The following is a 27,748-nucleotide window of genomic DNA, read 5'->3' on the forward strand; positions in this document are numbered from 1 at the left end:
TCCAGCTTACTCACATCTCGACGGGATGCCCAGACACTTTGATATCAAATTCAATCATTTTACCCTCCAATGTTTCTTGCTTGCATGTTAAGTTTAAGCCCAATTAAAGTTTGATCAAGTGGCTAGACAAACTATTGAAAAATCCAAGACTACCAAGATAGTGAAATGGGTTATTGAAGGGGTACAATGATACACATTGGAGGGTAAAATGATTGAGTTTGATACTATGACTGATTTACACTATTCTCTAGGTATCAACAATTAGATTTACCACGTCACTCTTCCACAAGGAAAAGCAAAGTGTGGCCATCCATCAATGCTCTTGATGGGTTGCAACCCATTGAATCTAATAAAAAAAATGAACATACTTAATGCATGAGGCTCCTAAAACTTTGCGGTCTAGGGAGGATCATAATGACATAGGATTTTCAGCTTATAACCATCAAGACACCAGTAGTGTTTGACATAAGTATGGGAAACATTTCGGTAATTCAAAAATAGTGCAAGAATTTGGTCACTCGTGTTGGAACCAGCTGAATCCTGACCTGGTTTTTTTTTTTTCAGTCCCAGGTCGAATGCTTCAAATATTTGGAGGATCCAAGTCGATAAAACCGGTTGGCAAGGGTTAATTGGGTCAAGTGGACGTGTTCCTAATAGGGCCAATTGAAGGGCAATTTGGCCCACTTCGGTCTGGTTTTGTTAGGAAATTCCAACCATATAATTTTGTGTTTGACAGTACTCATCCAGGTTGGGGTGTTTCAGTGATTCCAGTATGACATATTACATTTAAATAGTCTTTTTCTGTATACCTTCTTAAGCTTCTTTACTGGTTCTTCTGCTTTTCTTTTTATTCTTTTTCTGTTTCTATCTTCTCAATCTCAGAAGATTGGGTGAGAGGCCAGTCCAAGCGGCTTGTACTCCGCTAGTATTGAACCTGTTTGAGAATATTTTCTGGGTTTGGTTTAGACGAACCAAAAATGACAGAATTTCTGTGTTTCCAGATGAAATAGCATGTAATGATAAAGACTTTAAAAGAACTGTTTCAAGTCACTAGAGTTCAACTTAAAAGATTGAAAAGAATACAAAAGCAGGGAAGAAAAAGAATTAAAATTCAAACATTTGCTTCTAAGCCCAAGCGACCAGCAGCCCACACTCTTCTTGAAAACTCGCATGTGAGAAACACATGCATAATGTTCTCCTGTCCAGAGACAGATCACAGGTTGGATCTAAGTCCATCCAAGTATTCACAACAACTTAAATTTGGGATGAATATTGATTTTCCAGAGAAAACACCACCATTGAGAGCAAGGTGATAAGCAAGCACACCTGTTATGGCATTCATTGGATTGAGTTAGTAAATTTTTTTGAATAAAACAGGCTGTTCTCTTGGTGGTGAGAATCCCTTTGTTTGAAAGGTGGCAACACCATCTATCTTCGCAATTGGAAACAGGGATTCTGGAGATGAGAGAAGATAGATGTAAAGGGAGAAGACTATTAAGTAGATTTGTATTCCAATGCAAATCAGTTAAAGCCATATCGACCACCACTAATGATGACCTCACACAATCACTGAATCACTATCCCCCCTCTGGGGATATGTTAAATTCCAACAAAATCATCCGTGTCACCACAGCAGTGTCTATTAATCATCTATCGGGGTGGGCAGTGGCAATATTTTTTAATGACCAATGTTTATTCTTTTATGCTAATTATTTGTTGACAGAGAGGCTTTTGAAGCGGCTGCAGAGGGGATCTTAAACGGGTTGGCGAAGCGAAACGGGCAGGATGGACTATTCAGGAACTGTGGTGTGATGTGCCTCATTTTGAGGAGCTTATGAACCCTAACAATTTTCTGATGTGGCCGTGGGCCTCTATAACCTGAAGGTTGGAATTGGAAGAACTCGTGTTCTCTCCTATTTTTGTAATTAAGCACCAACTGACTACCCTATGTATGTCCTCAGGAGTCAGGAATGCAGCTAGGCAAGCTGTAATCTGCAAATCCTCTATTTGTAATTGGGATGAACTCACTAATTTATACTAAAAGTTTTTCTTTTCGAATTAAAAAAAAAAAAAATTTACAATCACCGATTGATCCAGCTCTTCTGTAGCACGGGCTGTACTGCGACACGTGGATTATTTGAAATCAACAGTGACAATATCCAGGAGAGAAGAGGGGCTTTTGTACATGCGGGGAGTGGATTTAGGGAAGCAACATCACAACTGAAAAGAAAGCTTCATGAATTTCCCTTGCACCTACGATTTTCTCTCTATGATTCTCCGGCCTATTTTCACTTGGAGCAATTCCACCGTTTTTCTCCGGCAACCACTCGGTGGGTGTTCTTCTAATACCCTAACGTCCCTCGGTTCAACTTGGTCATCCAAGGAATCATCCGGTTTGCAGAGACAAGGTACTAGAACCGTTAAGGAAACTTCGAGATCAACTAAAATCTAAGGATTTACTCAACCATAGAAGTCATATTCAACGTTTCTCATTCAAAACAACTCAACTTGATACTTCAAACGTCTCCCAACACCAAGCAAAGCAGGGGAGCACTAATTGTCACCAAACAATCTAATAAACTCCAAATTCAACCAGAAAAACCTTCCAAATCATGCATTAGACACAAGAATCACAAGAAAAACACCATTTGATTTCTTCCTGAATTCACCTCTAAGAGGAACAAAGCAAACATTTCAAACCTCTAGCTTCAAGTGCACCTCAACCAACCACTCAAAAACATTCAAAATTCCTCCAAGAGGCACTCAGAAACGAGGCTAAGACAACAGAATCCATAATCTAACACCTCAGTTAAACTCACCTAAGAATCCTCCGTCGGTGAAGCAAGACTTGTCTTTAAACGAAGAGAAATCAAAATCAAAAGTAAGCGATCTGCCTGAATGAGCCCTCACCCTGGAAAATCGTTGAGAATGGTGTTCAAAACCCTAGCTTTTGTTGCAATAAAAAGGTTTTCCCATCGAAGAAGGGGGCAAAACGATGGAGGTAACATAAGGATTCCCCTGCTTCGCATGTACAGAACCTAATATGCACTATTGGCAAGGTGCACCATCCGTTTTGAATATTCCACGTGTCATTACTACAGCCCGCCCTACAGATCGTGTAACACACCCCAGCGCTACAGAGAAGCCGAATCCCTCGATGGAAGACATTTTCTTCCCTCCACCCAAGGCACACTCTTGCTTGCATTTCCATGTTACGTTTTTGTTTACTCTTTCTAAAAGAAAGGTTTGTTCCATTGGTAGTGATAAGGAGTTCCGATCATGTGCAAGTACCTCTCCACCACATGGAAGGCTGATTCTTTCATCCTCCAATGGACAAATAGGTAAAATCTACTAAAGTATCTTAAAAGAATCTTGAAGTCTGAAAAAAAAGATACGTAGATAGGTCACATGTCAAATTTAGTAATCTATCTATGTTGTTAAGATTACCCCCTAACTTCAAGGCTTAGTCCAACAAAAAACAAAAAAAAAAACAAAATACTTCGGAACCTAGTAACAATCCTCCACAACCTCCCTCTAGCTGAAGCAAAGGGGAGAATTCCCTTGTCATGGATAGACCTAATTGAGTACCACAATATGAAATGAGATCATTTTCAATCCTCATTAATTTCGACTTAATCCAAGCTTATAAATCCAATGCAATAAACAGCACAAAAGGTTCAGATCTCACCATCGTCTTAAGTAGTGTATGAGACCCAGTGAGATCAATGGTTTGTCAAAATAACATGAAAAGCCAGTTCACTTTTCATCACAACAGCAGTAACATTTGATAACCACAGTTTGATCACCTCAAGGGTTAACCATAGAGAAAATGAGAGAAACTAAACCACTGTACTGAGACCCAGCCCAGTGGCTCAAAGGTTTAATCATTTAAAGGTCAAAGGTTTGGCTCCAAAGGAAGCTGTAATGTATGAATGGTTCCTAGTGTTAATTTAAGCAACTGGTTACACAAGATGAAATGGACGAAAGCTGTGGATTTAATTAGAACTAGTGAAAGTGAAAGATAAATGTGAGGCCTTGAGAGGTACAACTTTTCACGTCTATATAGGCTTATCATTTCCAAAAGGAGAACCATGAATGAGGTGACCTGCTACAAGTTTCCTCTTTTTACAATTTTACAATTTACAATCTATAGGCTTAATAAAATGATCTACTCAACTCTTTCCAGTCTACACAACTCTTTGCTCCGTAAAGAAGGAATCAGAACTTCTAGAGCAGAACACATTAGACACTTCGATGCTTTATCTGATTGGTGAGATGTAAAGTTGGTATCCAATGAATCGCTGATGAGAGAGTACCAAGTTTCAGAATAATTGCAGGAGAAAAATTAAATCAAATAAAAATGAGGAAAATCTGGTTTGCTGCACTAAACTACCACATTACCAATACACTACCTTGGGCACCCATCTCTTCATGTAAATAAGCATGTGGCTAATGATGATATTGATTCAGTTTTTTATCTATGATGTGAAATGCTACCCAATTGAAAGTCCTATGGATTAATCTTCCACTCGGTGCATCTGGACAAGTTACAGAATGTGTCAATGGTGGTGCAAAACAGACCATGTTTCTGCAGAATAATTATGCATGGGAAGGGTTTTGATACTAACCGCTAGCTGAGAAATAATATCTGAATTTGTGTCAGGATCTAGATGTTAAACAAAAGATGATTGCCCATTGTCAATGCTACAGAAAACAATTTACAGCACATTTAATTGTAAAGGTTTGAAGTTGGAAACCAATAGCTGAAAATTATATACACCAAAAAGTTCTATAATATTTATTTCTGGTTTCCTAAAATTTTCAATGAAATATCTTGATTCCCGCAAGAAAACAGACTAGTGATTTTCAACCCAGGGAGCTTGAATCATGAAGAAGATGGACGCAACAAGCATTACTTACTCATCAATGCAATTTTAGACAAGGCTATATTGACTGAAAACAAAATCATCAAGAGATAACATTTCTGTTGATGAGCATAAAAAATAAAAAGGTAAGAGAAAAGTGAGTCTCCACTGTCTGAGCATAATTGAAAGGTTTCATGATTATTGGCCAATCAGAAACCCACACATTTTCCCTTCTTGATAATGGATTTTATTCTTGAACCAGTGAGCTAGCACCAAAGTAACGTAGACTAATCCCAAACCAGAAAAAGTCCAGCAAGAGACTAATAATTAAAGAGATAACAGAAAAAGGAATTTAACCAAAATATGGAGAAATCTTTTAACTTGCAACGGACAATTCAGAATAACCCAAAACTCAAGTCGAGCATGCAGAATTTGAATAAATTCTGAATACAGAAGAGAGACTTAAGATGAAGACCACCGCTACTAGAAAAACTAATAGCAGAACAAGAACAGCAATATAAACTAGTATTGTTAAGAAGCAGAATCAGAATCTCAGGATGAATAAGAACAGAAAGTTATAGCTCAAACTTGAACCAATTCTAAGTAGAAGACTAGAAAGCAAACTGAAACTTGCAGGAAAACAGGGGTGCAGCTGGGTTCAGAAAAAGAGGAGAAAATTAACCTGAAAGTTGAGCTAATAAGAACAAGATACAAGATATAGATTAAGGCGGGAATCCACCTAATCTGTGAAGAGAATCCACTCTTCCACTACTTGAAGAAGCAGAGTGGGTGAGAGCACGATATGACCAGCTTAATCTGATCAAGGAAAAGCGCCTAAACACAATTTGCCACGGCCAGTGTTATCCAGCACTGCTGGAAATCCATCCAAGCACACCATAAATCCACACAGACAAATCTTGAAGGAAAAAAAAGAAAAATCCTTCAATACTAATAATCATAATTTCGTGGGTGAGGCCATAGGCCACTAGATCCAATTAGATTTCACAAACCAACTCTGTAATAATCCTAAACTGACTTGGAACTCAAACTACTACTTGGAATAGTCACAACATGCTAATAATTGACACTCATACTCAAACTAGGACTCTAAAACAGAACATGAGTTAAAATGAAGTCTGGACTCAAATTTCTAATAATTCTAGGACTTTGCTCTCTTTTAATATAAAATGACTCAAACAACCCTACAAAAGTTTGGAGGTAGACTACTACTTTACTAATCTCGTATTCCTAGCTTTAGATTTAGTTTAGGCCCATTAAAGTGGCCCATTACAATGAAAATATGTTGGTCCAAAGGTCCAACATTTATAGAACCCCACCCAAGGCTTTTATTTACTAAAGTAAAGCTCATTTCTGTGATTTATCTGCATCGCAAAGAATCAGCTTCTCTACACTTCACCAGTCCAAGAGGAGTAAAACTGTATGAAAAGAACCCAAACTCCAAAAGACTATTAAGGCCTTCTTACATATTGCTCAATTTACCCTTCATATCAGATCCTTTAACTCCCAGTTTGAACTTCAGTTCAAACATAGTGACCTCATTCCCTAAACCAAACACCGGAAACCCCTAACTGGTTCAGAAAACATGTTACCAGAGTTAGGCCATGTGTCCATGAGATTCACAGAAAGATTGGGAACCTGAAAACCATGCAGTTGAAGTTAACAGCGGATTTGATACTTATGAGTTCAACACAAAACAGCATTTATAAAGACACCAAATGATACCGCCACCTATTTTCTTCATTTGATCTGTTTACATTAGAAAGGCAAGATACTGCACTCCTCTAAGTCCATGTTTTGAAGCATAATGACTGACAGACATCTCGCTGATGATCTAATGGTATTAGCAGACATAGAGAAATCTTCTCAGAAGTTTAACACCCAACCTCCCTGCTCTGATACCATGTTCGGTACAGTTTCACCTAAAAGCTCGAACTGTTAGGGAAGGGCAACGTCAATTTACATATTAACAGTCTTGTTATTGCCTACATAAAACATTGTAAAGCAAAATATTTTGAGTGGAATAGAGTAGGCTTTATACATGGATAAGGGAATGGTTCTCTTTCCAGTGAAACCCCTAGCTTTGTCCTCTCCAATCCCATTTTTTAATCGACAGTTAGGGTGAATTCTAAGGTTCCTTACTCCGGTTGATTAGCGGAAGAAGAGGGAGAATGGGCACAGCCCCACCAGTAGCTTGAGTTTCCAACCTGAAAGGAATTGAAAATGAAACAAGAATCTGTTATAACTCTCTATGGAGTGTAGTGACTTTCCGCAGTATCAATCCAAAAAAAAAAAAAGAAACTCAAAAACAGTATTCGGCACAGAAATGTTGTCATAGAGTGCCTAATGGTTGCTTTTACTTTTGTTTCAATTTCTAAAACTGCTTCTTAGTTATTAAGTTTATGTTACCTATTCGTTTCTATTTTTGTTTCTTTCCTTTTGTGTAATAGCAATTAGATCTTATTTCTAGAAGAGTTTCTATTTTTGAGTTACTATTTCTTAAGATACTCAAGTTCTGTATGGTAACATTCTAAAAACACTGTTTCTGGTGTTTTTCCATTTTTTGTAACAGAAATGGGTGAAAACTGTATGGTATATCCGGTTCGTTATTCTTTTATTTTATTTTTTTTAACGAATGGGGCACTTGGCACAGTTTTGAGCTCCATTTGTGGCACATAAAATTGGAGCTTTTAAAATTGAGAATCGATTCTGAGCAAAAGGCGGAGAAACACAACCCTCACTTAGGTGGATCAAGGGAATTAATGGAATTAGCCATCAAAACATGTTGAGATTACCAAAGTTAGTTTATTCTTTACCTTGGTTATTTTAGTTTTTACCATGGTAACTTTTGTAGATAGGGACACGTCAACGACACCCTACTTTCTTTGTTTGTTTGTAACCTTCTTATAAATAAAGGTGACATCTGTCATTACTGACAAGTCGACTCATTCTCAAACTTCTGGTTTTCTACATGGTATCATAGCCGAAAACCCTAATTTCTTCTTTTCTTTTCTTTTTTTGTTTTCTTCTCCGCCCTTGGGAGCTCTCGCCTCCTAGTCTAGCATGGTAGACTAAACCTCGTTCCATGCACGATTGACTCTAACCGGCCACGCCTCACTGCGCCTTCCTCCATTACCACGCCTTGTGACCTACCATCGTCGTGGCTCCAACCTTAGGCTGAGCGCGCCGTTGTGCCTCCACTACAGCCACTCCTGCCTCCTTTGCCACACTTCCTCGTGCTCCTCGTGCCTCCTCACGGCAACCAGGCCTCACCACAGGTGTCGCCACCACCTGTGCTGCTACTGTTTTCTCCTACCGCCTTCATATGTGCTTTCCTTCTAAACCATGACTATTGTGACTGATGATACCAACAGTGGTATCTCCTCCGAGGTGCAAGATGGTCGCCATCCAGGTGCAAGATGGTTGCCATCCAGCCAACCAGCTCTCTCTCCACCCTAGTCCAATCAAGCTTAATTTAGGGGGAGCCACCAATTCAGACACCTGTTCAGGGGGAGCCACTAACTTAGCCTGTAAAGGATGTGATCACTTACACTCGTTGGAGGTCCAAGAAAAAGAAACCACTAGTGACCAACCACACCTTTCGGCAGCATCAGGTTATACTTCTCTTATAGTTGATAATATGTTTGTTGCCTCTTTAGAGGACGATCCTCCCATTGCTGTTCAAAAGGGAGTTCATTCCTGTACCCAACTCCTTATTTCCCATTTTGTTTCTTATGCAACTCTATCTGCCTCCTATAGGGTCTTTGTTTCTTCGTTGTCTTTTGTGTCTATTCCACAGGGTTGGAAAGAAGCCATTAATGATCCGAAGTGAAAGGCTACAATGGTTGAGAAAATGCAAGCATTAAACAAAAATGGTACTTGAGAACTTGTCTCTCCTCTTAAGGGAAGAAGAAAATTGGGTGCAAATGAGCTTTCACATGCAAGCAAAGGGCCGATGGAACTGTTGAGCAGTAGAAAGCATGTTTAGTAGTCAAAGGTTTCATCCAAACCTAAGGGATTGATTACAAAGAGACTTTTACACTAAGTGCAAAGATGAATTCGGTCAGGGACCAGGGCATTGCTATAATGTGCTGCTAATCTTGGGTGGAATCTTCAACAGTTGGATGTCAAGAATGTGTTTCTCAATAGGGACCTTGAAGAGGAAATCTAAATGGATGTTCCTCCTAGTTTTGCATCTTCATCCACTATTGATTGTGTCTGCAAATTGAAAAAGTCATTATGTGGCCTGAAACAATCTCCTAGGGCATAATTTGGACGGTTCATAAAATCTATGAAGAGCTTTGGATACAAACAGAGTCAATTTGATCATACCCTGTATGTCAATGGAAAAGGTAACCAGATTACTGCTCTGATTGTCTACGTTGACGATATTGTAATTAGTGGCATCAGTGATGAGGAAATCTCCAATCTCAAGGCCTTACTAGCAGCAGAGTTTGAAACTAAAGACTTAGGGCCTCTTCGGTATTTCTTTGGGATTGAAGTTGCAGGATCCAGTAAAGGAATCTTCATTTCCCAACAAAAGTATGTTTTAGATCTTCTTAGTGAGACTAGTATGCTTGGATGCAAGCTTACAGATGCTCCCACGGAGGTCAATCATCAACTCAGCAGTGTAGTAGGTGAATCGGTCAATAAAGAACAGTATCAGTCTCATTGGCCGATTGATCAATTTATCTCACTAGGCCAGACTTTGCCTATGTTCTAGGGATTGTTAGTCGCTTCCTCCATGATCCCCGGACATCTCATCTTGATGTTATGTACCGAATTTTGAGATAGTTGAAGTCCGCTCCTAGGAAAGGTATTCTCTTCTCCAACAATGGGCACTTGAAAATAGAAGCTCTCACTGATGCTGATTGGGTTGGATCTGTTGATGATTGCAGATCTACATATGGATATTGTTTCTTTCTTGGGGGCAATCTTCTTACATGGCAAAGCATGAAGCAGTCAGTTGTGTCTCGCTCTAGTGCCGAAGCTGAGTATCATACAATGGCATACGGGATTTGTGAGTTGATGTGACTTAAGAGCCTCTTGTGTGATCTTGGAATTGTTTTTAAAGATCCCATGCGGTTATACTGTGATAATAAGGCAGCCATCAGTATTCCTGTCCACCATAACAGAACGAAGCATATTGAGATCGATAAGAACTTGATTAAAGAGAAGCTCGAAGAAGGGACAATTTTTCATACCCTTTGTTAGTTCTGAAGATCAGTTAGCAGATTTGTTTACCAAGGGTGTTCTCTATAAGGCGTTTCATCTTCTTGTCTCTAAATTGAGCATGTATAATATATTTGCACCAACTAAGGGGGAGTCTTGAGATAACTATAGTTAGTTTATTATTTACCTTGGTTATTTTACTATTTACAGTATTAACTCTTGTATATAGGGACACTTAGTCAATGACAACCTTCTTTCTATATTTGGTTGTAAAATTCTTATAAATAAAGGTGATCTTTGTTATTACTAACAAGTCGAATCATTCTCAAACCTTTGGTTCTCAACTAGACATAAAAATCAAAGCAATCGCACAACCATATGAGACCTTCGACCTCTGCACAGCCCCATCGTTCTTCTCACTTCATCGCTAAAGAACTACAGTTGACCATACACATCCCCGTCATTCTGTGAACTCCATCATTCTCCAAACTCCATCTTTGAAGTCTTACCCAAAAAAAAAAAGGGAAATTTTTTTTTACTACCCCTAAAAATGTTCATAATTTCCTGTATCCCCCAAAATTTGAAACAAAAGCTCATACATCCCTCACTTTCATAAGAAAATTTCTACTAAATCCATTCGGTTAGAAAAAAATCGTTAAGTGGTGATGTCTGCAGTTAATTATTATCTAAATGGCCAAACTACCCTTGGGTGTGCGTAAACTTACTGTTATACCTCTCACTTAAAACCACCAAAATCGAAACCTCCATCTCTGCTCCTGTTCCAATTACCTGCAAAGAAAAGATGAAGAAAAGTGGAAGAAGAAACAGTTAAGGAAGAAGGCTACTCCATTATTATTATTTCCTGCGAAGAAAAAATTAGAGCAAAGCATTCCAAGCTTCAACACCACCACCATTTCCTTCTCTACATAATTGATTCCTAGATTTCGATCCACTGTAACACCCAACCCACAAGCGACTTCCAACATTAAAGCAATATAATCCAGCGACTTCCAACATTAAAGCCCCAAATGCAAACACATCTGTGCTCGTGTTGGCATTGCCTGTTCTTGAAAATTCTGGTGCAATATAACCCAGCGACCCAACCACAAGTGTTGTTTGAGGTTGAGTTCCATTGTCATACAATCTTGCAAGTCCAAAACCTCCAAATCTTGCATTGAATTCCCCATCTAATAGAGCATCATTGAACTTGACATCTCTGTGAACCACAACCTGCTCCCATTCTTCGTGCAGATATAACAGAGCAAATGCTACACCTCGGATAATTCAAAACCTCTGACTCCAATTCAACACCAGAAAAGATGGATCGTAGAGAAACAAGAGCTCCTCACACACTGCTGCCGCTAGGGATTTCTCTAAACCCTTTGAAACCCCACTGCTGCTGCTGCTAGGGTCGCGGCTGAGTTGAGTGCTTGGGTATGAACTCCCCAACAGTTGTTGCTGTTGGTGTCGTGGCTAAGCTGCGTGTGGTGGTATGAGCTCCCCACTGCTACTACTACGGTTTTCTCTCCCCACTGCTGCTAGGGTCACAGCCGAGCTGAGTGCAGTGGTATGAACTCTCCCTTGCAAGGGTTTCAATGGTGGATATTACGGTTACGCCAAATAATGTGGGTGACACAGTCAAGTCCCAGTCACTCACGTCATCTAGAGTTACTCATCCCAAGCTGTTAGACAGCTGAGAAAAACCTCAGTGCTCATCTCATGTAACACCTCATGCTTACTCATCCTCATATAACCACCTCATGCTTCCTATAAATACATACATAGTAAACCCATCAAATATATGGGAATACAATTAAATCCAGAAATCTTCTCTTACATGGTATCAAGAGACCTAGACTAACGTCAACCTTCTCCTTCTGTTAGAGTTCTTCTTCATAACAATGCCTTCTTCTGAATCATCCACCGCCAACACCTCCACGCCGCTGTCCGTCTCTTCTCTCATTACTCCGACGAATATCGTCACTCTCTTGCCGATCAAACTTGATCGCACCAACTATATTTTAAGGAAATCTCAATTCATTCCACTTCTGAATGCTCATGATATTCTCGGCTACGTCGATGGAAGCTTCGCATGCCCACCCCAAACACTACCTTCCACCACTACTGCAGCACTTACCTCTTCCCCACTGAACCTTGCTTATACCTTATGGCGTCGCCAAGATCAACTTATACTCAGCTGGATAATATCATCCTTATCTGGCCATGCTCTTGCACACATTGTGGGTCTTTCATCTTCTCATGAAGCTTGGACTACTCTGGCTCGTCTCTACGCCTCTCAATCCCAAGCAAGAATCATGCAGTTAAAATATCAATTGTCTCAACTCAAGAAAGGCACTCTACCCATGGCTGATTATCTCCAACGCGTCAAAGGTACCATGGATAATCTAGCTGCTGTGGCTCAACCCGTTTCCGAGTCCGACATCATCCTAAGCATTCTTCGTGGCCTCAATGATGACTATGACTCCTTTGCCACGACAGTCACAATTCGCCTCGATCCCCTTTCATTTGATGACTTCTCTGGACTTCTTCTCAATTAAGAGATTCTCAAAAGAACAGAGGTCTAATCCTTCGGATTTGCCTTCTTCTGAAGCACATATGTCCTCTTGTGACTATTCTCATGGCACTTCTCATTGTCGGTTCAGCAATGGTGGTCGTCGCGATGGTGGTGGCCGCAGCCGTGGCCGTAGTTACCCCTCTGGTTATCTACACTCCTCTTACTCTTCACATCATTCAAGCACTTCCACTCCATGTCCACCTTGTCAGATCAGCGGATGCAACAACCATAGTGCGATGTCCTGCTACAACCGCTTCAATCCAAGTTATCAGGCCCCTACATCCTCTAATCGCCAGGCGCTCCTTGCCACTCCATCTTCGATCGACCCGACATGGTACCCGGACTCCGGTGCAACTCATCATCTCACTGCTGACCTGGACAATATCACTCTGAATACCCCTACAATGGTACCGATCAGGTCCGTGTGCGTAATGGGGCAGGTTTGGCTATACACATCTTCTCTCTCTTCCTCTTCTCACTCTTTTCATTTAAAGGATGTATTGCATGTTCCAAAGATTACCAAAAATCTACTTTTTGTCAGTAAGTTCACCAATGACAACAATGCTATCTGGGAATTTCATCCAAACTGTTGCTATGTGAAGGACCCTCACACGGGAAAACCCTGCTCCACGAGACACTTAAGAATGGCCTCTACCATCTTCCACCTATAGCAGCTCCATCCTCGCCTTCGCCACGTCTCTACATAGGGGAACGTGTCTCCAAGTCTATTTGGCATGATCGCCTTGGCCATTTTGCTACCCGTAGCCTCGACATTGTTCTCTCTCACTCTCGACTTCCCATCAAACCTGCAGCCGCACCATCTCTATGTGCTTCTTGCCAACTGGGAAAGTCGCACAAGCTCCCCTTCAATTAAATAACACTGTTGCAGCTGGTCCATTTCAGTTGATCCACTCTGATATCTGGGGCCCGCCACTGTCATCATCACCATCACCCCAGGGCTATCTTTATTATTTGTCTTTTATTAATGATTATAGTCGCTTTACTTGGCTTTTTCCCCTTGTAAAATGTTCAGATGTTTTAACTACTTTTATTGCTTTTCATAAACATGTTGAAAATTACTTCAAGTGTAATATTTGTGTGTTCCAATCTGATGGCGCTCGCGAATACCAAGTGTTTGATTCCTACCTCAAGACTCATGGCATCACTCATCGCTACTCCTGCCCGTATACTTCTGAGCAGAATGGACGAGCTGCAAACATCAGCATATCGTTGATATGGGGCTCACCCTACTTGCCCGTGCCCGTCACTCCATGGCTTTTTAGGTTTTGGCTTTTGAAACTGATGCTTACTTGATCAATAGGCTGCCAACTCCACTCCTAAAGTCTCACTCTCCATTTGAGGTACTCTTTGGCAAAGCTCCTGACTATCTAATGCTCCGTACCTATGGGTGTGCTTGTTACCCTTGGTTACACCCCTACAATCTGCTGGGTCTCGATTGACACTAAGAGGGGGAGTGAATCAGTGTGCCAAATATTTTTTCATTTTTCAGCTGTACCCCTGATGTGGCAATCACTATTTGCACTTCAATAACACAGTCTACTGATGATGCCCAGAGCTGCTATGTATACTATTGACCATTCTTACTGTTGCATGGAACTTACTTACATAACCTGTATTGCTGCCCAAAGCTGTCTCATAAACCTCACACAGTAATCACTGTCACATACATACACAGTCGTATGCACATCCACACTGCACCACCAAATGGTCAGGTCTATCAGATGTACACACCCATTCTGCAGCCAAGCACTCCAATCCACAATACAAATACAAGCATACACATCCACAACACAAGAAATACGTGCTTCGGCCAGTTGCCTACATGCACGGAGTAATGCCCACTGTCGGGCTCTGTATTTACTCAATACTAATAATGACTGCACCCACAGCCAAGGGAACAGATTCCCAGTTTCCACCAATGACATACTGGCTAGGTCTTCACCCTAGTTTTCTCATAATGATATGAGAGGCCGCACCCATGGCAAATAGGTTTAGGTAGTTGTAACTACCAAGGAACACATAGCCCTTGTGTCCAGTACCCATTGAACACCAAAGAAAAAATAAAGTTGGGCTTATAATAATGCCCTATAGTAAAGCACTCATACATGCAAATTTTCCCCCCAAATAGACTACAACTATCACTTAGGCATTTTATCAAACATCTTGCCTACAATGATTTATAATAATGGAAATTTGGCAAAAGTGAGATTACCTTGGCAAAGAGTAACTGTCAGAGATGCAATAATGTCAATCTCCAATTGATGCGGACCATAACCACGTTGTCTCGGTGCCGCCAATGCTTCAACCCCGGTTGGCACTTGGGTTTCTTGAAGCAACTCACAAGAACCAGATTCTAGGTTCTTGTTCTTCTTCTTTCTTTTCTCCTTATCTTTACTTTCATGGAGCAACAATGGCATTCACATTCACACACTCCTCTCTCTCTCTCTCTCTCTCTCTCTCTTCTAGTCTTCCTTGTAAATAAAGCTTTAATGGGGAAATAGTATTCTCAGCAAGAACCATCAAACTTCATTAATTGGATTTGAGAAAATCTCTCTTGAGTGGCATTCAAGACACACACAAAGAGAGGGAAAAACTTCTTCTCTATTTCCCTCTTCTTCTCTTCTCTTCCATTTTCTTTTTTTTTTCTCTTGGCAACAACCAATAGGGCTTGCTGCCTTGGTTTCCAACAGCTTCCTAAGCTCTAATGGGGGTTATGGATGAAGTGCAAGAGGATGGAAGTCTTTCATTCAAACCCTTAGCCTTCCACGAGCTTCAACTAGTTTTTCCGACCACCTCAGCAACCCCTCTGCCTGATTTCTTCCCTCTGGTGTGTAGAGCTCGGAGAGATGAAGAATCTCCAACTTGAATCACCCAAATCCGAGTTAAAATGAGGGAGATATGACCATTTGAAGTTAGAGCAATGAGATAGCCTGAAATAAAATCTTCGTAGGGGTGGCGTAGGCTACACCGGCGGTGCGCGCAACAGAGGCACAAATCTAGCTGTAGATCTCATCAAAAGGTATCTCTTAATCTGAGCCGTCCGATTGAACCAACAGACAATAGATCTAAACCATAGATTTTGAATCTCGATGACATCACCATGACGTAAGCGTTGACAATGTCAGACGCGTTGTCGATCACCGACTGGTTGGTGTAGCGAGTTTCACGGTACGCTGTCGGCTAATTTTAATAAAGCTCCATCGATCTTGACCGTTAGATCGGAACCGAACTGATATGATTGGCTCAAATCAAGATATGGAGAATCTCTTTATAGATTCTATGCACATGTGATACACACAATCAATACTCAATATGGTGAGGCACCACACCATCATATCTAATACACTTCACCAATGAGAAGCCTCGGATAAGCATCTTCAACGCAAGCTCTTGCACGAACCGTCAAATCTGAATCTGACCGACGTGTCTCAATCTGACCCGTGTATTAAGGATCCCTCTGATTCTCTTATATACACATAAGCCCCTGCCTTCATATTTCCAGTGCTAAACACCCCTTATCAACTAAGACCTTCAGAATCTCAAATTTACATAAAAGTCCTTCAAATTTCAAAAATAAATTCCAAAAAATCCTCCCAACACCGAGAGCATACTGATGAATTTTCGGTTTGGATTTTCAAACTAGCTTTACGGAAACACTTATAACTTTTTCATATGATATCCGATCGAGATGAAACGAAGTGCGTTGGAACCGTAACTGGACGCTCTACGACTTTCCAGAAGACTCAATCATCTGACTCAGCCATGTAAAAAGACCAAAATGCCCCTAGACCTTTCCAATGACGCATCTTTCTCATAAGGAATCGGAATGCGATGAAATCAGAACCATTGGAAAGATTGGATTTTTGTCGTATTGTTACATGGAGAACACTTCCTTTAAAAAATTCATCTTCAATGCCGAAACTACCCTCGACTGCCACAAATGCCGTAACTTCATACGGTATCGGAATGCAACAAAATCAGATGCACTGGACTAGATAAATTACAATCTATATTTTTCATGAAGAAAAGATCTTCCAAAAATGTCATTTTCACTGTCGAAAATGCCCCCGAGGGTAAATAGGCCTTGACCCAGAAACCCACACCACATACTAAAGATGTATCAAACCATTCCATGCATACCAAGCGGCTCTGTTATCTCATCGGTGACACTGGATACTACCATGTCATCATTTTCATCCATGTCACCCAAACTGGCCACGTCATCACCGCCACGAGGTCGAGTTGCCAATAAGGACAATCATAAACCAACACAATCAACATAAACTACAGTTCCGCTCTGCTCAGTGCATCTTTCTTGGCTACAGTAGTCGTCACAAGGATTATAAATGCTTTAACCCCCTTACTAGCCGTACATACATATCTCGGCATGTTCAATTTGATGAAACCAATTTTCCTCCCACAACTCCACCACCCCTTGCACCACCCACAACTCCGATGCCCACTATAATCCCAACATCCCCATCATTCTCCCATGCACATCTACCCCTTCATCCCCATCTGCACCTCTGATGGTCACTCCATCCAGCCCCACCAGAGACTCCTCACCCCCATCACCTAATGAGGTCCATCCTCCCTCTCGTGTAGCGGACTCATCAAACCACACTCTCCCTCTTAGCACACATCCCATGATAACCTGTCTCAAAGCTGGTGTCACCTACCCTACCACCAAACTTAATCTTCTAGCCACCAAACATCCTTTACACAGGCTCTCATTTCTGCTCTCACACCATCGTCTGTTGAACCAACATCATAAACCATTGCCAATAAGGATGCCAAGTGGCATGCATCCATGAGTGAAGAATTTGATGCTCTCATGCGTAATGGAACTTGGAATCTAGTTCCTCCTCGGCCATCCATGAATCTTGTCGGCAATAAGCGCATCAAACACCATTCTAATGGCTCTGTTTCTCGCTACAAATCTCACCTTGTCGCCAAGGGCTTCCATCAACGTGAAGGCATTGACTACTTTGACACTTTAATGCAGTTGTCAAACCATCTACTATCCGGATCATTCTCACTTTCCATATCTAAAGGCTGGTCCTTGCATCAGCTTGACGTACAAAACTCCTTCCTTTATGGAACCTTGGACAAAGAAGTCTATATGGCCCAGCCACAGGGATTCATTGATCCTGCCTTTCCCCAACATGTATGTCATCTAAAAAGAGCTCTCTATGGTTTGAAATAGGCCCCCTGTGCATGGACCTATCAGCTTGGTACATTTCTCACATCTTTGGGTTCAAGGCTTCTCCTTCTGATACTGCTCTGTATGTGCGACTGTCCTCCCCAGAGAAATTATTCATCTTGGTCTACGTTGATGACATTATTGTCACTGGCACATTCCAACTACCATTCAGCATCTTATCGATTCTCTTGGCAAGGAATTCGCTATCAAGGACCTTGGGGATCTCCACTTCTTCCTCGGTATTGAAGCAACTAGCACTTCACACGAGCTTTATCTCTCCCAATCCAAGTACATCCTTGATCTCCTGTGTAAAGTCAGCATGGATGGTGCCAAGCCCCTACCAACCCCAAGTTCTACCATTTCACTATCCCGCAATGGGGGCTCGTCATTTCATGATCATACTCTCTATCACAATACAGTGGGGGCTCTTCAATACCTCACCATGACCCGTCCTGATATAGCATTTTCTGTAAATAAGGTATGTCAATTCATGCATACCCCTACATCAGACCATTGGACGGCTGTCAAGAGAGTTCTCCGCTATCTTAAGGACACAATTGATCTCAGTGTCCATATCAGCCCCTCCTCCGCCTTCCAATTGCAAGCATACACTGATGCTGATTGGGCTGGATGCCTTGATGATCGACGCTCCACAAGTGTGTATTGCATCTACCTTGGTCCAAACCTCATTTCTTGGAGTTCCAAAAAGCAACACACAGTCGCTCAGTCTTCAACAGAATCAGAAACAAGGGACTTGCCAATACATCAGCCGAGCTCTTATGGCTGTGACAATTGCTTCTTGATCTAGGCATTTCACCTTCTCCACCCATTCTCTATTGCGACAATATAGGAGCGACATACCTTTCTGCAAATCCCCTATTCCATGCTCGCACCAAACACATCGAAATAAACTACCACTTTGAACAAGTTGCTAAAGGTAGCCTATGCATTCGATTTGTTCCAACTCTTGATCAAATAACAGATATATGACAAAGGGCCTCCCTGCACTACGGTTTCGTAGTCTTCAAGACAAGCTCACCATTCGTAGCCAACCAATTCGCTTGCGGGGTCATATTACTGTTACACCAGATAATGAGGGTGACACAGTCAAGTCCCAGTCACTCACGTTATCTAGAGTTACTCATCCCAAGCTGTTAGACAGCTGAGAAACACCTCAGTGCTTATCTCATGTAACACCTCATGCTTACTCATCCTTATCTCACGTAACCACCTCATGCTTCCTACAAATACATACACAGTAAACCCATCAAATATATGGGAATACAATTAAATCCAGAAATCTTCTCCTACAGTGGAAAAATTGTTCGTTTAGAGGTTAAGTAGAAGGGTAAAAAAATCTTTGCACATTTTAAGTTAACGGTGTTACACATTAGGGTTGCGGTGGATATTATTTTCAATTCATGGGGTTACAAGAAATTATAAACATTTTTAGGGGTGGTACAAGAAATTTCCCAAAACAAAAAAACTCTATCGTTGAAGAGCTGTACAGTAGGAACTCCATACTCATCATTGAAGACCTCCGTTGCTGAAGTACTCCATTTAAGGGTCTATCCTCTTGCCAAGAACTCCTCACTCCATCGTTCTCTTCTCCTCTTGGCAAGCACTAGTAACCATAGGTTTCTCTCCTCTAAAATACTCATTGCATGCCATCGAGAAGTGAAATCACTCTCATAAAATCTCCTATCACGCCCTGGGGTCATAGGATCTCAGCCACAACAAGGGGGTTTTTGTTCACAATGTGCCGCTTCCTTCAAGTCACTATTTATCCTTTCAATTGAAGGCAACAATCCACTCCGTATCTTCAATCTATGCATATAATTTTAATTTGATTTACTATACACAATATGGTTTGATTCTAATCCAATAGAATCGTAACAAAAAACTCCTTATTTATTTCTTCCCTCTTCATTTCCAACCCCAAACCCTAAAATCCCCAAATTTCACTCACATATTCTATGCCTTCAATTTTGCTTTCGCAAACCTTTACTACATATATGGGGAATGTGAAGTCAATGAATCCCACTATCTCTTGTGATAATCATGGAAATAAGCATTAGCCCTTGTCATATACATTAGGGCAAATCATTTTTGTGCTCTTGAATCTGTAAATATTCTATTCTACAGATGACAGAATGTTTTAGTTTTCAATACCAAGGTATGTCTGGTTGAGATAGGGCTGATTTCAAAGGTAAAGAACTATGTTATCTAAATTTAAGCTGGCTCAGTCGTGCCTAAGTTGAGTCCTCACACTAAAATGTGAACCCTTGATCCAAACTTCTCATATGTAACTAGGAATTTTTTATTGATGGTTTGATTTCTACTCTCTTACCTATCTGTAAATCAAGTAGCCGTTTAGTGCTCTTCACTGCTTTCAGTGAAAGCTGAGTGGTTCTCATTCAACCCCGGCATGACCCGGCCTATGCAGTTGTGGGGTCAGTATGGGCCCGCAGGACTAGTTGGGCCGAAGCCCTGGATACCCATCGTTAGCAAAAAAAAAAATCAAGTAGCAATTCCCTTTGATTTCCAGTTTTAACTGTTCAAATTGAGCTTTTTGGTGGAGACAAACGAGAGTTGATCAAGTGTTGAACAAAATTGCAGAGCATATTTGAGTAAGATCCTTTTGTAGTGCATATTTATTTGCTGTCAAAGAAGACAATAGGTCCTATTTTTAGTGTGCTCTCTATGATTGCTGCTGAATCATTAATGCTTCCCACTTTTTTTGGGATGATCATGGAAATCAACATTAGCCCTTGTCATATACATGAGGTCATCTTCTCCCAAGGACTTCTCTGGCTGTGGTGTTGTATACATATAGATGTAGTGTGTAGTACTTTGTGAATCTCACACTATTTGTTGTAAACTTCATTCTGGGATCCTCAATCCCATGACAAAACAAAACAACTAACTTTGTCCAAAAGCCTCAATTCAAATCTCTTTCCAGGAGAAGAATACACCCGTAACCAAGACCAACCATCATCATAATTATCGATGGATGCATTCCCTGTTTTTAACTTGGATGCTCTCTTTCATCTTACATGAAAAGATGGTTCTTTATTCACTGCTTCCTTTCCTTTGAATAATGGCTTCTACTATATTCACTGTCTCCTTGAGATAGCTGGGAAGATATCAATGACTGTCCAATGTCAATGCATGGGAGGATGGATTTTATTTATTATTTTATTGGGTTGGGTTTAGGGTTTAGGGTTTAGGGTTTAAGTAGAGGGGGAGGGGGAGGGGGACGGGGAGGGGGAGGGGGTATCGTTCATTTCCTTTAAATTATGAACAATTGTGTAATAACTTCTGCTTTAACTTTTGACGAACTTGATAAACAGTTTAACTAGTTTCTAATGGCTCTTTGATAATTTATGGATTTGTTAAGGAGATGATCTTGCTTATGTGGCAAAAAATAATGTTTTCAAACATACAAGACATTAAAATATTTTGTGGGTGGCATTTTATGCAATTTTTTTTATGAAAAAAAGGAATGATTCCATTAGGTGCATTCCATACATGTTTCGGTTTTTTTTCCAGTGACAAAAACAAATTTTTTTCTGGTTTTACCATACAGCATTTAAGGTGCAGAATCACTCCAAAAACACAGAAACACAAAAAAACTGTGCCGGACCCAGAATTAGTTTTTTAAAACAGAAACATTGCAATACAGAGCCTCAGTAGTAGGGAGAGTTACTTATTTGGTAATCTAATTTTCATTTTTATAAATAAGGACAAGTGGGCAGTCCCCACGAGTTTGGCTATTTCCTTGTGAATTCTTCTTTGAAGAGGGTTTGCTACTGTGGTGATACAGCAGCTCCCTTTGTGGTGAAGCTAAGGACCGATTGGTGGTGAATCCAATCGCAGGCCAGTGATGGTGATACCCTGGTCATATCTTCTCTTCCTTCTTCTTTCTTCCTTTATTCTTCCTATTTTCCTGCATACCCATTGCTTGAATAGGAAGTTTCTGCTGTGACTTGGACTGCTGTTAGAATATAGAAAGTGGCCTTCAGTTCTTCCAATACTACTGCTAAGGACCCCCAATAGTTGATCAACAACTTCTGTCGATTCTATCCAGGTACTGCAACCTGTGATTCTGTTTTCTGTCAGTTCTGACCTCAGATCAAATTTTGTGAGCTTATTCTCTTCTAACTTACCTACCATCGACCTGAATTTTAAGTCCATCAGTGTTTCTGATCTGGAGTTATTCCCATTTCTCTTACAAATTTAATGATCATCTTGGTTTTTTTTTTTTTTTTTTTTTTTTTGTCCTCCACTTTTTTCTTAATCCAACCATTGGTTTTGCTTGGGATTTTGGGAATACTTTGGGTAGCACACTAGCTACCTTCGACCAGTTTTGGGGACATATCTGAGTTCTTGATATTAGTTGGTTTAAGATTCTTAATTTCTGGTCTCCTATTACACTGCTATTCCGTCCTGTGTGTTTGTTCTCTTCAATCTGATTTCCAGGTTAGAGAATCACATCATCATTATTTTTGTTCTATATACTCATGGCACCCTAATGTAAAAGACTATATAAATGCTCCCATAGCCCAAAATTTTACCACTTACCTTTACTACTCTTCCACATTCCCACTCCTTTACTTTCATTCTTTTAGTAAAATTATTGTTTTTCCACACAAAGTACACAGGTGGAAGAAAGAAAAACAAATCCTTTCACATAAACATTCATATATTTTGCTGCCTGTATCTATCAGTTACCTTGGGAACAAAATTAGCACAAATCCCAGTTTTTAGGTTGAAACAACAGGTAAAAGGAAATCCAACATTTAGAAATTTAGAATTGTTCTTGTATAAAACCATCCATGAAATAATAGGATTATGTGATAGATGGAGTGGCTTTGCCTCTTCAGCAGAAAAAGGCCTTTGGACATTCTGACCAGTGAGTGAAGAAACTAAAAGAACTATGGAATTTAAACTTTTTCAACCTAATAAGTAAGGAAATTACACTTGTGGCCACATGGCAGGAAATGCTGGCTGAAAGTCAATATGAGGAAGGGCACTGTCATAGAAAAGATATAAGACCATTAGACACTTTGGACCGCCTCAACTTGAATATGGATATTTGTGAAGCAAATTCCATCCTTCCCACTACATAAGAAGGGTCCTCTCGTAGATTGATTTATGCCCCCTCGCCTTAATAGTCAAACAATATAAAAATTAAAATTAAAAATTAAAAATTAAAAATTAAAAAAAAAATAGAGGAAAGATAGGGGACATTATTGGATAAACAAACATGAGAAGAGACAACTTCATGAGAAAAGTAGTTAAGTCCAAATTACCTGGGAACAGAGTATGAGAAGTATGACTGAAATTCTAATTGTCTGAGCTCTGCCAAAAGAAAGCAGTTCATCAATTAACAGAATATAGATATGCAAGTTCAAGATCTTAACGAAGATACTAGAATCAAGAATTCCACCTTGGACAATGATTATTAATCGAGTAACCAAGACTCAGAAAATTCTTGTGTAAAGAAACCAAAGCATCAACTATGAAGGTTGTGCATGTATTTATTTTTTTAAGAGCTGAACCAAGTCTGAACAGCTGCTCCTTTGCAGCTGATCCTCAGTTGTTCTGGTGATTTTAAAATCAGAGACGATAGTATGTTGGGATCAGTGGAATAAATAGCAGGGGCGAAATACAAATCCAAGCAAACCCAAATAATTACTAACCTCACCAACTTTTGTCATTTGCATTTTCCAATAGCTATCAACCAGTTTCCTCAGCTGAAGATGATGAAAATAGCGGGGTCAGGCTCAAGGAAGATGAAAGAAGTTAGGAATGACTAACAAGAGAAGCAAACAATAAAGAAGAACAAGAGGACTTACCAGGCAATTTTCTTCATTAGTCGTTAGGCAGACAAATTCTGTTGCCTAGAAAGTTGTAGGAAGAGAGGAATGGATCGCCTTGTACATTCTTGCCCATAAAAATAAGATATGAATTCTGACAACCCAAACTCTTGGGGGCAATGTGTTATTTTACTCACTGTCGGACATACAATCACTGTCAAATATATACATACTTTCACTGTTGTATATATTTTCACTAATTTCTACCGATGGTATGTGTGAGATTTTGGGCCAATCTTCTCCTCCCTGCTGGCATCGCTCGCTCAGATCAGCATTGCACCTTGTAATTTTCAGATGCTCAAGGCTTGCAGGAAGCCCATCCTCTGGTAAGGAGGTGAGATTTTCACAGTCACCGATATATAATTCTTTGAGAGAAGACAATTTATGCAGAAAATTGGGCAAGGATCTCATTCCATTGAGTTCTTGTAGGCGAATAGTCTCAAGCACTGGGAGTAGACATTCATCTTCTTCTTCTTCCACTCCATCAGAAAACAACACCTCCAATTTAGGACAGTCATGAATTGAAAGCATCTCTAATGAGGCACATCTGTGCAATCCCTTAGGCAAGGACCTCAATTGATGGAGTCCTGATAGTTCAATATCCTCAAGCACTGGGAGAGGAAAATCCTCGTCTTCCACTCCATCTGAAAACAGAAACTCCAGTTGAGAACAATATTCTATCTTCAATGACTTCAATGAGGTACATTTTTGCCATCCACTGGGCAAGGATTTAAGACCATCACAAAAATAGATTTTTAAATCTTCAAGCATGGGTGGCGCTTCAGCCTCTGCAAGGAATTTCAGCTGCTGGATTCCCCATAGAGAAAGAGTCTTAAGCTTTGGCGGAAGAAATTCGTCCATAAACAACACATCCAAAGGAGAACAATATAGAATATTCATCGTCCGCAATGAGGTGAATTCGTGTAATTCCTTGGGCAACGATCCAATGCCATCACAGTAGCTGACATCCAACTCTGTAAGAGAGGTATGTTGTCCATAGTGCAAGGATGTTAAACTACAGCAGGATTGGATTTCAAGTATCATTTCTTCAGCAGTAGGGTGAAGTCGAGGTAGTCTCTTTACATTGGGACACTTGATGAGACAAAAGTATTGGAGAGAAGGGAATTCACCATCCTCTGATTCACACCACTCCTCCAGACCATCCATATCAAAAAATTCCAAGTTCTTCAACCTTTGAAATCCCTTACTACCATCAATACCACCATAGAACTCACCACTCAATTGTCTAATTTTATGTATCCTCCGGATCTTGAGGATTTCTAAACATGGCAGCTGTCCCAAACATGGAAGGGATTGGCTCTCAACCCCATCAAGCAACACTGAAACCAGTTTGTTGTATGTAAATAAATATGTCGTCATCCAAGTTGGATAGTGTAAACCAGGGAACTTCACAACTTCAAGAATCTTCAACCCTTTGTGAGGTTTTAGGGTCTCCAGTACATCATCCCAATGCTTAGACCACGAAATTCTATCTTCCAAAGATCCATAATATGGATTATCACTAGAATAACTCCAATGCAAGCTCAACCCATCAATTTTCTGCTTATTCTTCAAATTGGCATCCTCAGCTTCTCTATTATCTCTTACATACTCTAGATTCCGAATTGTAAGGATCCCTTTGAGACTCACCAATTCTCTTAGCTCTCTAATGCTATCTGCTGCATTTGGCCCAACATTAAAAAAAGCCATTGTTTTAAGATGTGTTAATTTTCCTATTTTTTCTGGTCTATTTCCAATACCCCACCACTTTTCTTTCATCAGTAGATGTTGGAGGTTGAGTAAGCTGGATAAATCTTTAGGTAACTCAACAAGATTTTTACAACCCACTATGTCCAACACCTGTAAATTGTAGAGCACACATATTGAGTCAGGCAATGTTTCTATGGTACCACTAGTAATCAAAAAGAACCGTAAATGCTTCAAATTTCCAATGGAATTGGGCAGAGACTTGATCCCAGATACATCAAGAACCAACACACGTAAGCAACTGAGTTCTATGAAAAACCCATTAGGAAAATCATTTCCTTGCATCTTTGTCTCCCCACACAGAAATGTGGATGACCTCCTGAATTTATGGGATCTAGTTTCTAATAGATCACTACGAAAGTGAGGCAATGATATGTGTCGAACCTTTTCACGGATATCATGTGTTCTCTTGTAGTTAAATTTGAAACAAATCCCCATTGAGACTGAGCAAGCTAAATCATGCATCAGATCATGCATTACAAATGTATCCTTGAAGCGAGGCTGGAAAAAAGACCGATGCAACAGATCCTCAAAATATTTCTCTCCAATGTCTTCCATTCTTTCAACTTGCTTAGATTGAATAAACCCCTCGGCCATCCAAAGTTGAACTAGATAACGCTTTTCAAATATATAATCTTTAGGAAACAAAGAGCAATAAGCAAAACATTGCTTCAGATGAGGTGGGAGATGATGATAACTCAAACTTAGAGCCGGCAAAGCATCATCTTCTTCTATGTCCCACATTTCACTTTCCAAGATAAATACCCATTCATTCTCATCTAATTTACCTTGAAGAAGCCCTCCAAGTGTATTTATTGCCAAAGGCAACCCATTACACTTTTTCACAATGTTTCTACCAATTGCTTCTAAGTTGGGATATGGAATGGTGTCTAAATCAGAAAAAGCACGATCTTTGAACAAGGACCAGCAATCTTCATCACTCAAACCTCTCAAAAAATGGGTTGCAGTCGCGTTCATGACAGACGAAACTTTAGTGCTTCGAGTGGTCACTAATACTTTGCTTCCCTCACCTGCAACTTTAAAGGGAACACGCAATTTATCCCAATCACGGAAATTTTCATTCCATAAATCGTCCATCACAATTAGGGTTTTCTTTCCTCTTAGTGTATTTTCAAGTTCACGCTGGAGTGGCTCTAGGTTTTCAAGATGGGAGGACCATTTCCTAGTAGCTGAATTTAGAATTCCTCTGGTAACCCTTTCAATTTCAAGTGGATCAGACACACAAACCCATGCTCTTACTTCAAAGAAATTTGTTATTTCTAGGTCATTGTACACAAGCTGAGCAAGTGTAGTCTTTCCTATTCCCCCCATAGCAACAATGGCAACCACAGAAACACAATGTGTCCCATAATTTTGATCAGATATCAACATTTTTTTAACAATCTGCACATCTTCTTGTCTTCCAAACACATGATTCTCATCAACTATTGAACCAACTACTGCTTTTGTTTCTCTTGAGGGAAAAGATTGTAATCTAGTTAGCATCTCATGGTGCCTTCGTTCAGCTGGACCTTGAAAATAGTGTTTTTCGAGATTCTTTTCAATTAAACCTAATTTCTCACTGATTTCAGCTGTGATACGAGCGATATCACGTTGACGTAACAATTGATTATCATTCAAAGAAAAGGAAAGAAAGGCGGGTACCTGCTTCCTCTTCTTGCCACGAATTCTCTCACCTTGTAGTTTGAGAGTTTCATAAAGAAACTCATCCAGCATATCATCAGTGTAGTAAGCTTCATCTCTAAGTTCTTTGAGGCTGAGTTTTAAAAGCCCGTCATTTCTTTGCTTGTTCTCTACCACTTCAAGAACTGCTTTGATTCTCTCTGCGGTGCGGTGGAGCTCCAATAGCTCTCTCTCAATGCTCCACATCGATCCAAAATCAATTAACAAAGGTTGCTCTAATTTGTTAAGAATCGCCTGCACAGTGGGAGACACAACAATGTCTTCTCCACTGAGTCTGCTTGCCATGTATTCGTGGGATTCTTTCAACTCTCTACAACTGAGGAAGACACTAAGGAGCAAATGATGGAAGAAATAAATCAAATGGTTTCTGTATAAAAGGGCACTCCAGACCTCAGCCAAAATAAAAAAACAAAGGTCAGCTACGTATGGAATCCATGGTGTATGACCTCTGTTACTATATACAAGAAATGGGTATTGGACTATTCGACCTCTGCTTTAGCCGCTCTCGTGTTTCCCATTCTCTGTTTCTCGTTTGTTTGGC

At 40.3% G+C, this 27,748-nt stretch overlaps 1 protein-coding gene across 18 annotated transcripts; it reads right to left on the bottom strand.

The window, feature by feature from the left end:
• Positions 1-978: 978 nt before the first annotated feature.
• Positions 979-27,748, bottom strand: LOC122068523 (putative disease resistance protein RGA3). Of its 18 annotated transcripts, XM_042632400.1 has the most exons (9): positions 23,716-27,748; positions 23,560-23,613; positions 23,307-23,461; positions 23,170-23,218; positions 22,836-23,023; positions 6,925-7,090; positions 4,629-4,704; positions 4,413-4,538; positions 4,050-4,301 (listed from the first exon to the last, which is right to left on the bottom strand). In XM_042632400.1, the coding sequence occupies exon 1, from the start codon at positions 27,490-27,492 to the stop codon at positions 23,866-23,868; it is 3,627 nt and encodes a 1,208-aa protein (XP_042488334.1). In that variant the 5' UTR covers positions 27,493-27,748; the 3' UTR covers positions 4,050-4,301; positions 4,413-4,538; positions 4,629-4,704; positions 6,925-7,090; positions 22,836-23,023; positions 23,170-23,218; positions 23,307-23,461; positions 23,560-23,613; positions 23,716-23,865. The 18 variants fall into 18 exon arrangements, with proteins under 18 accessions (XP_042488348.1, XP_042488342.1, XP_042488349.1 ...); XM_042632404.1 differs by lacking the exon at positions 6,925-7,090 and having other exon boundaries at positions 4,050-4,538; XM_042632402.1 differs by having other exon boundaries at positions 4,050-4,704.

The sequence above is a fragment of the Macadamia integrifolia genome, unplaced genomic scaffold, assembly GCF_013358625.1.
Source record: "Macadamia integrifolia cultivar HAES 741 unplaced genomic scaffold, SCU_Mint_v3 scaffold404, whole genome shotgun sequence".
In the NCBI taxonomy this organism is placed as follows: Eukaryota; Viridiplantae; Streptophyta; class Magnoliopsida; order Proteales; family Proteaceae; genus Macadamia; species Macadamia integrifolia.

Excerpts from the sequence above, each read along its gene's own strand:
- LOC122068523 (XM_042632401.1), bottom strand. The coding sequence starts at position 27,492 with ATGGCAAGCAGACTCAGTGGAGAAGACATTGTTGTGTCTCCCACTGTG.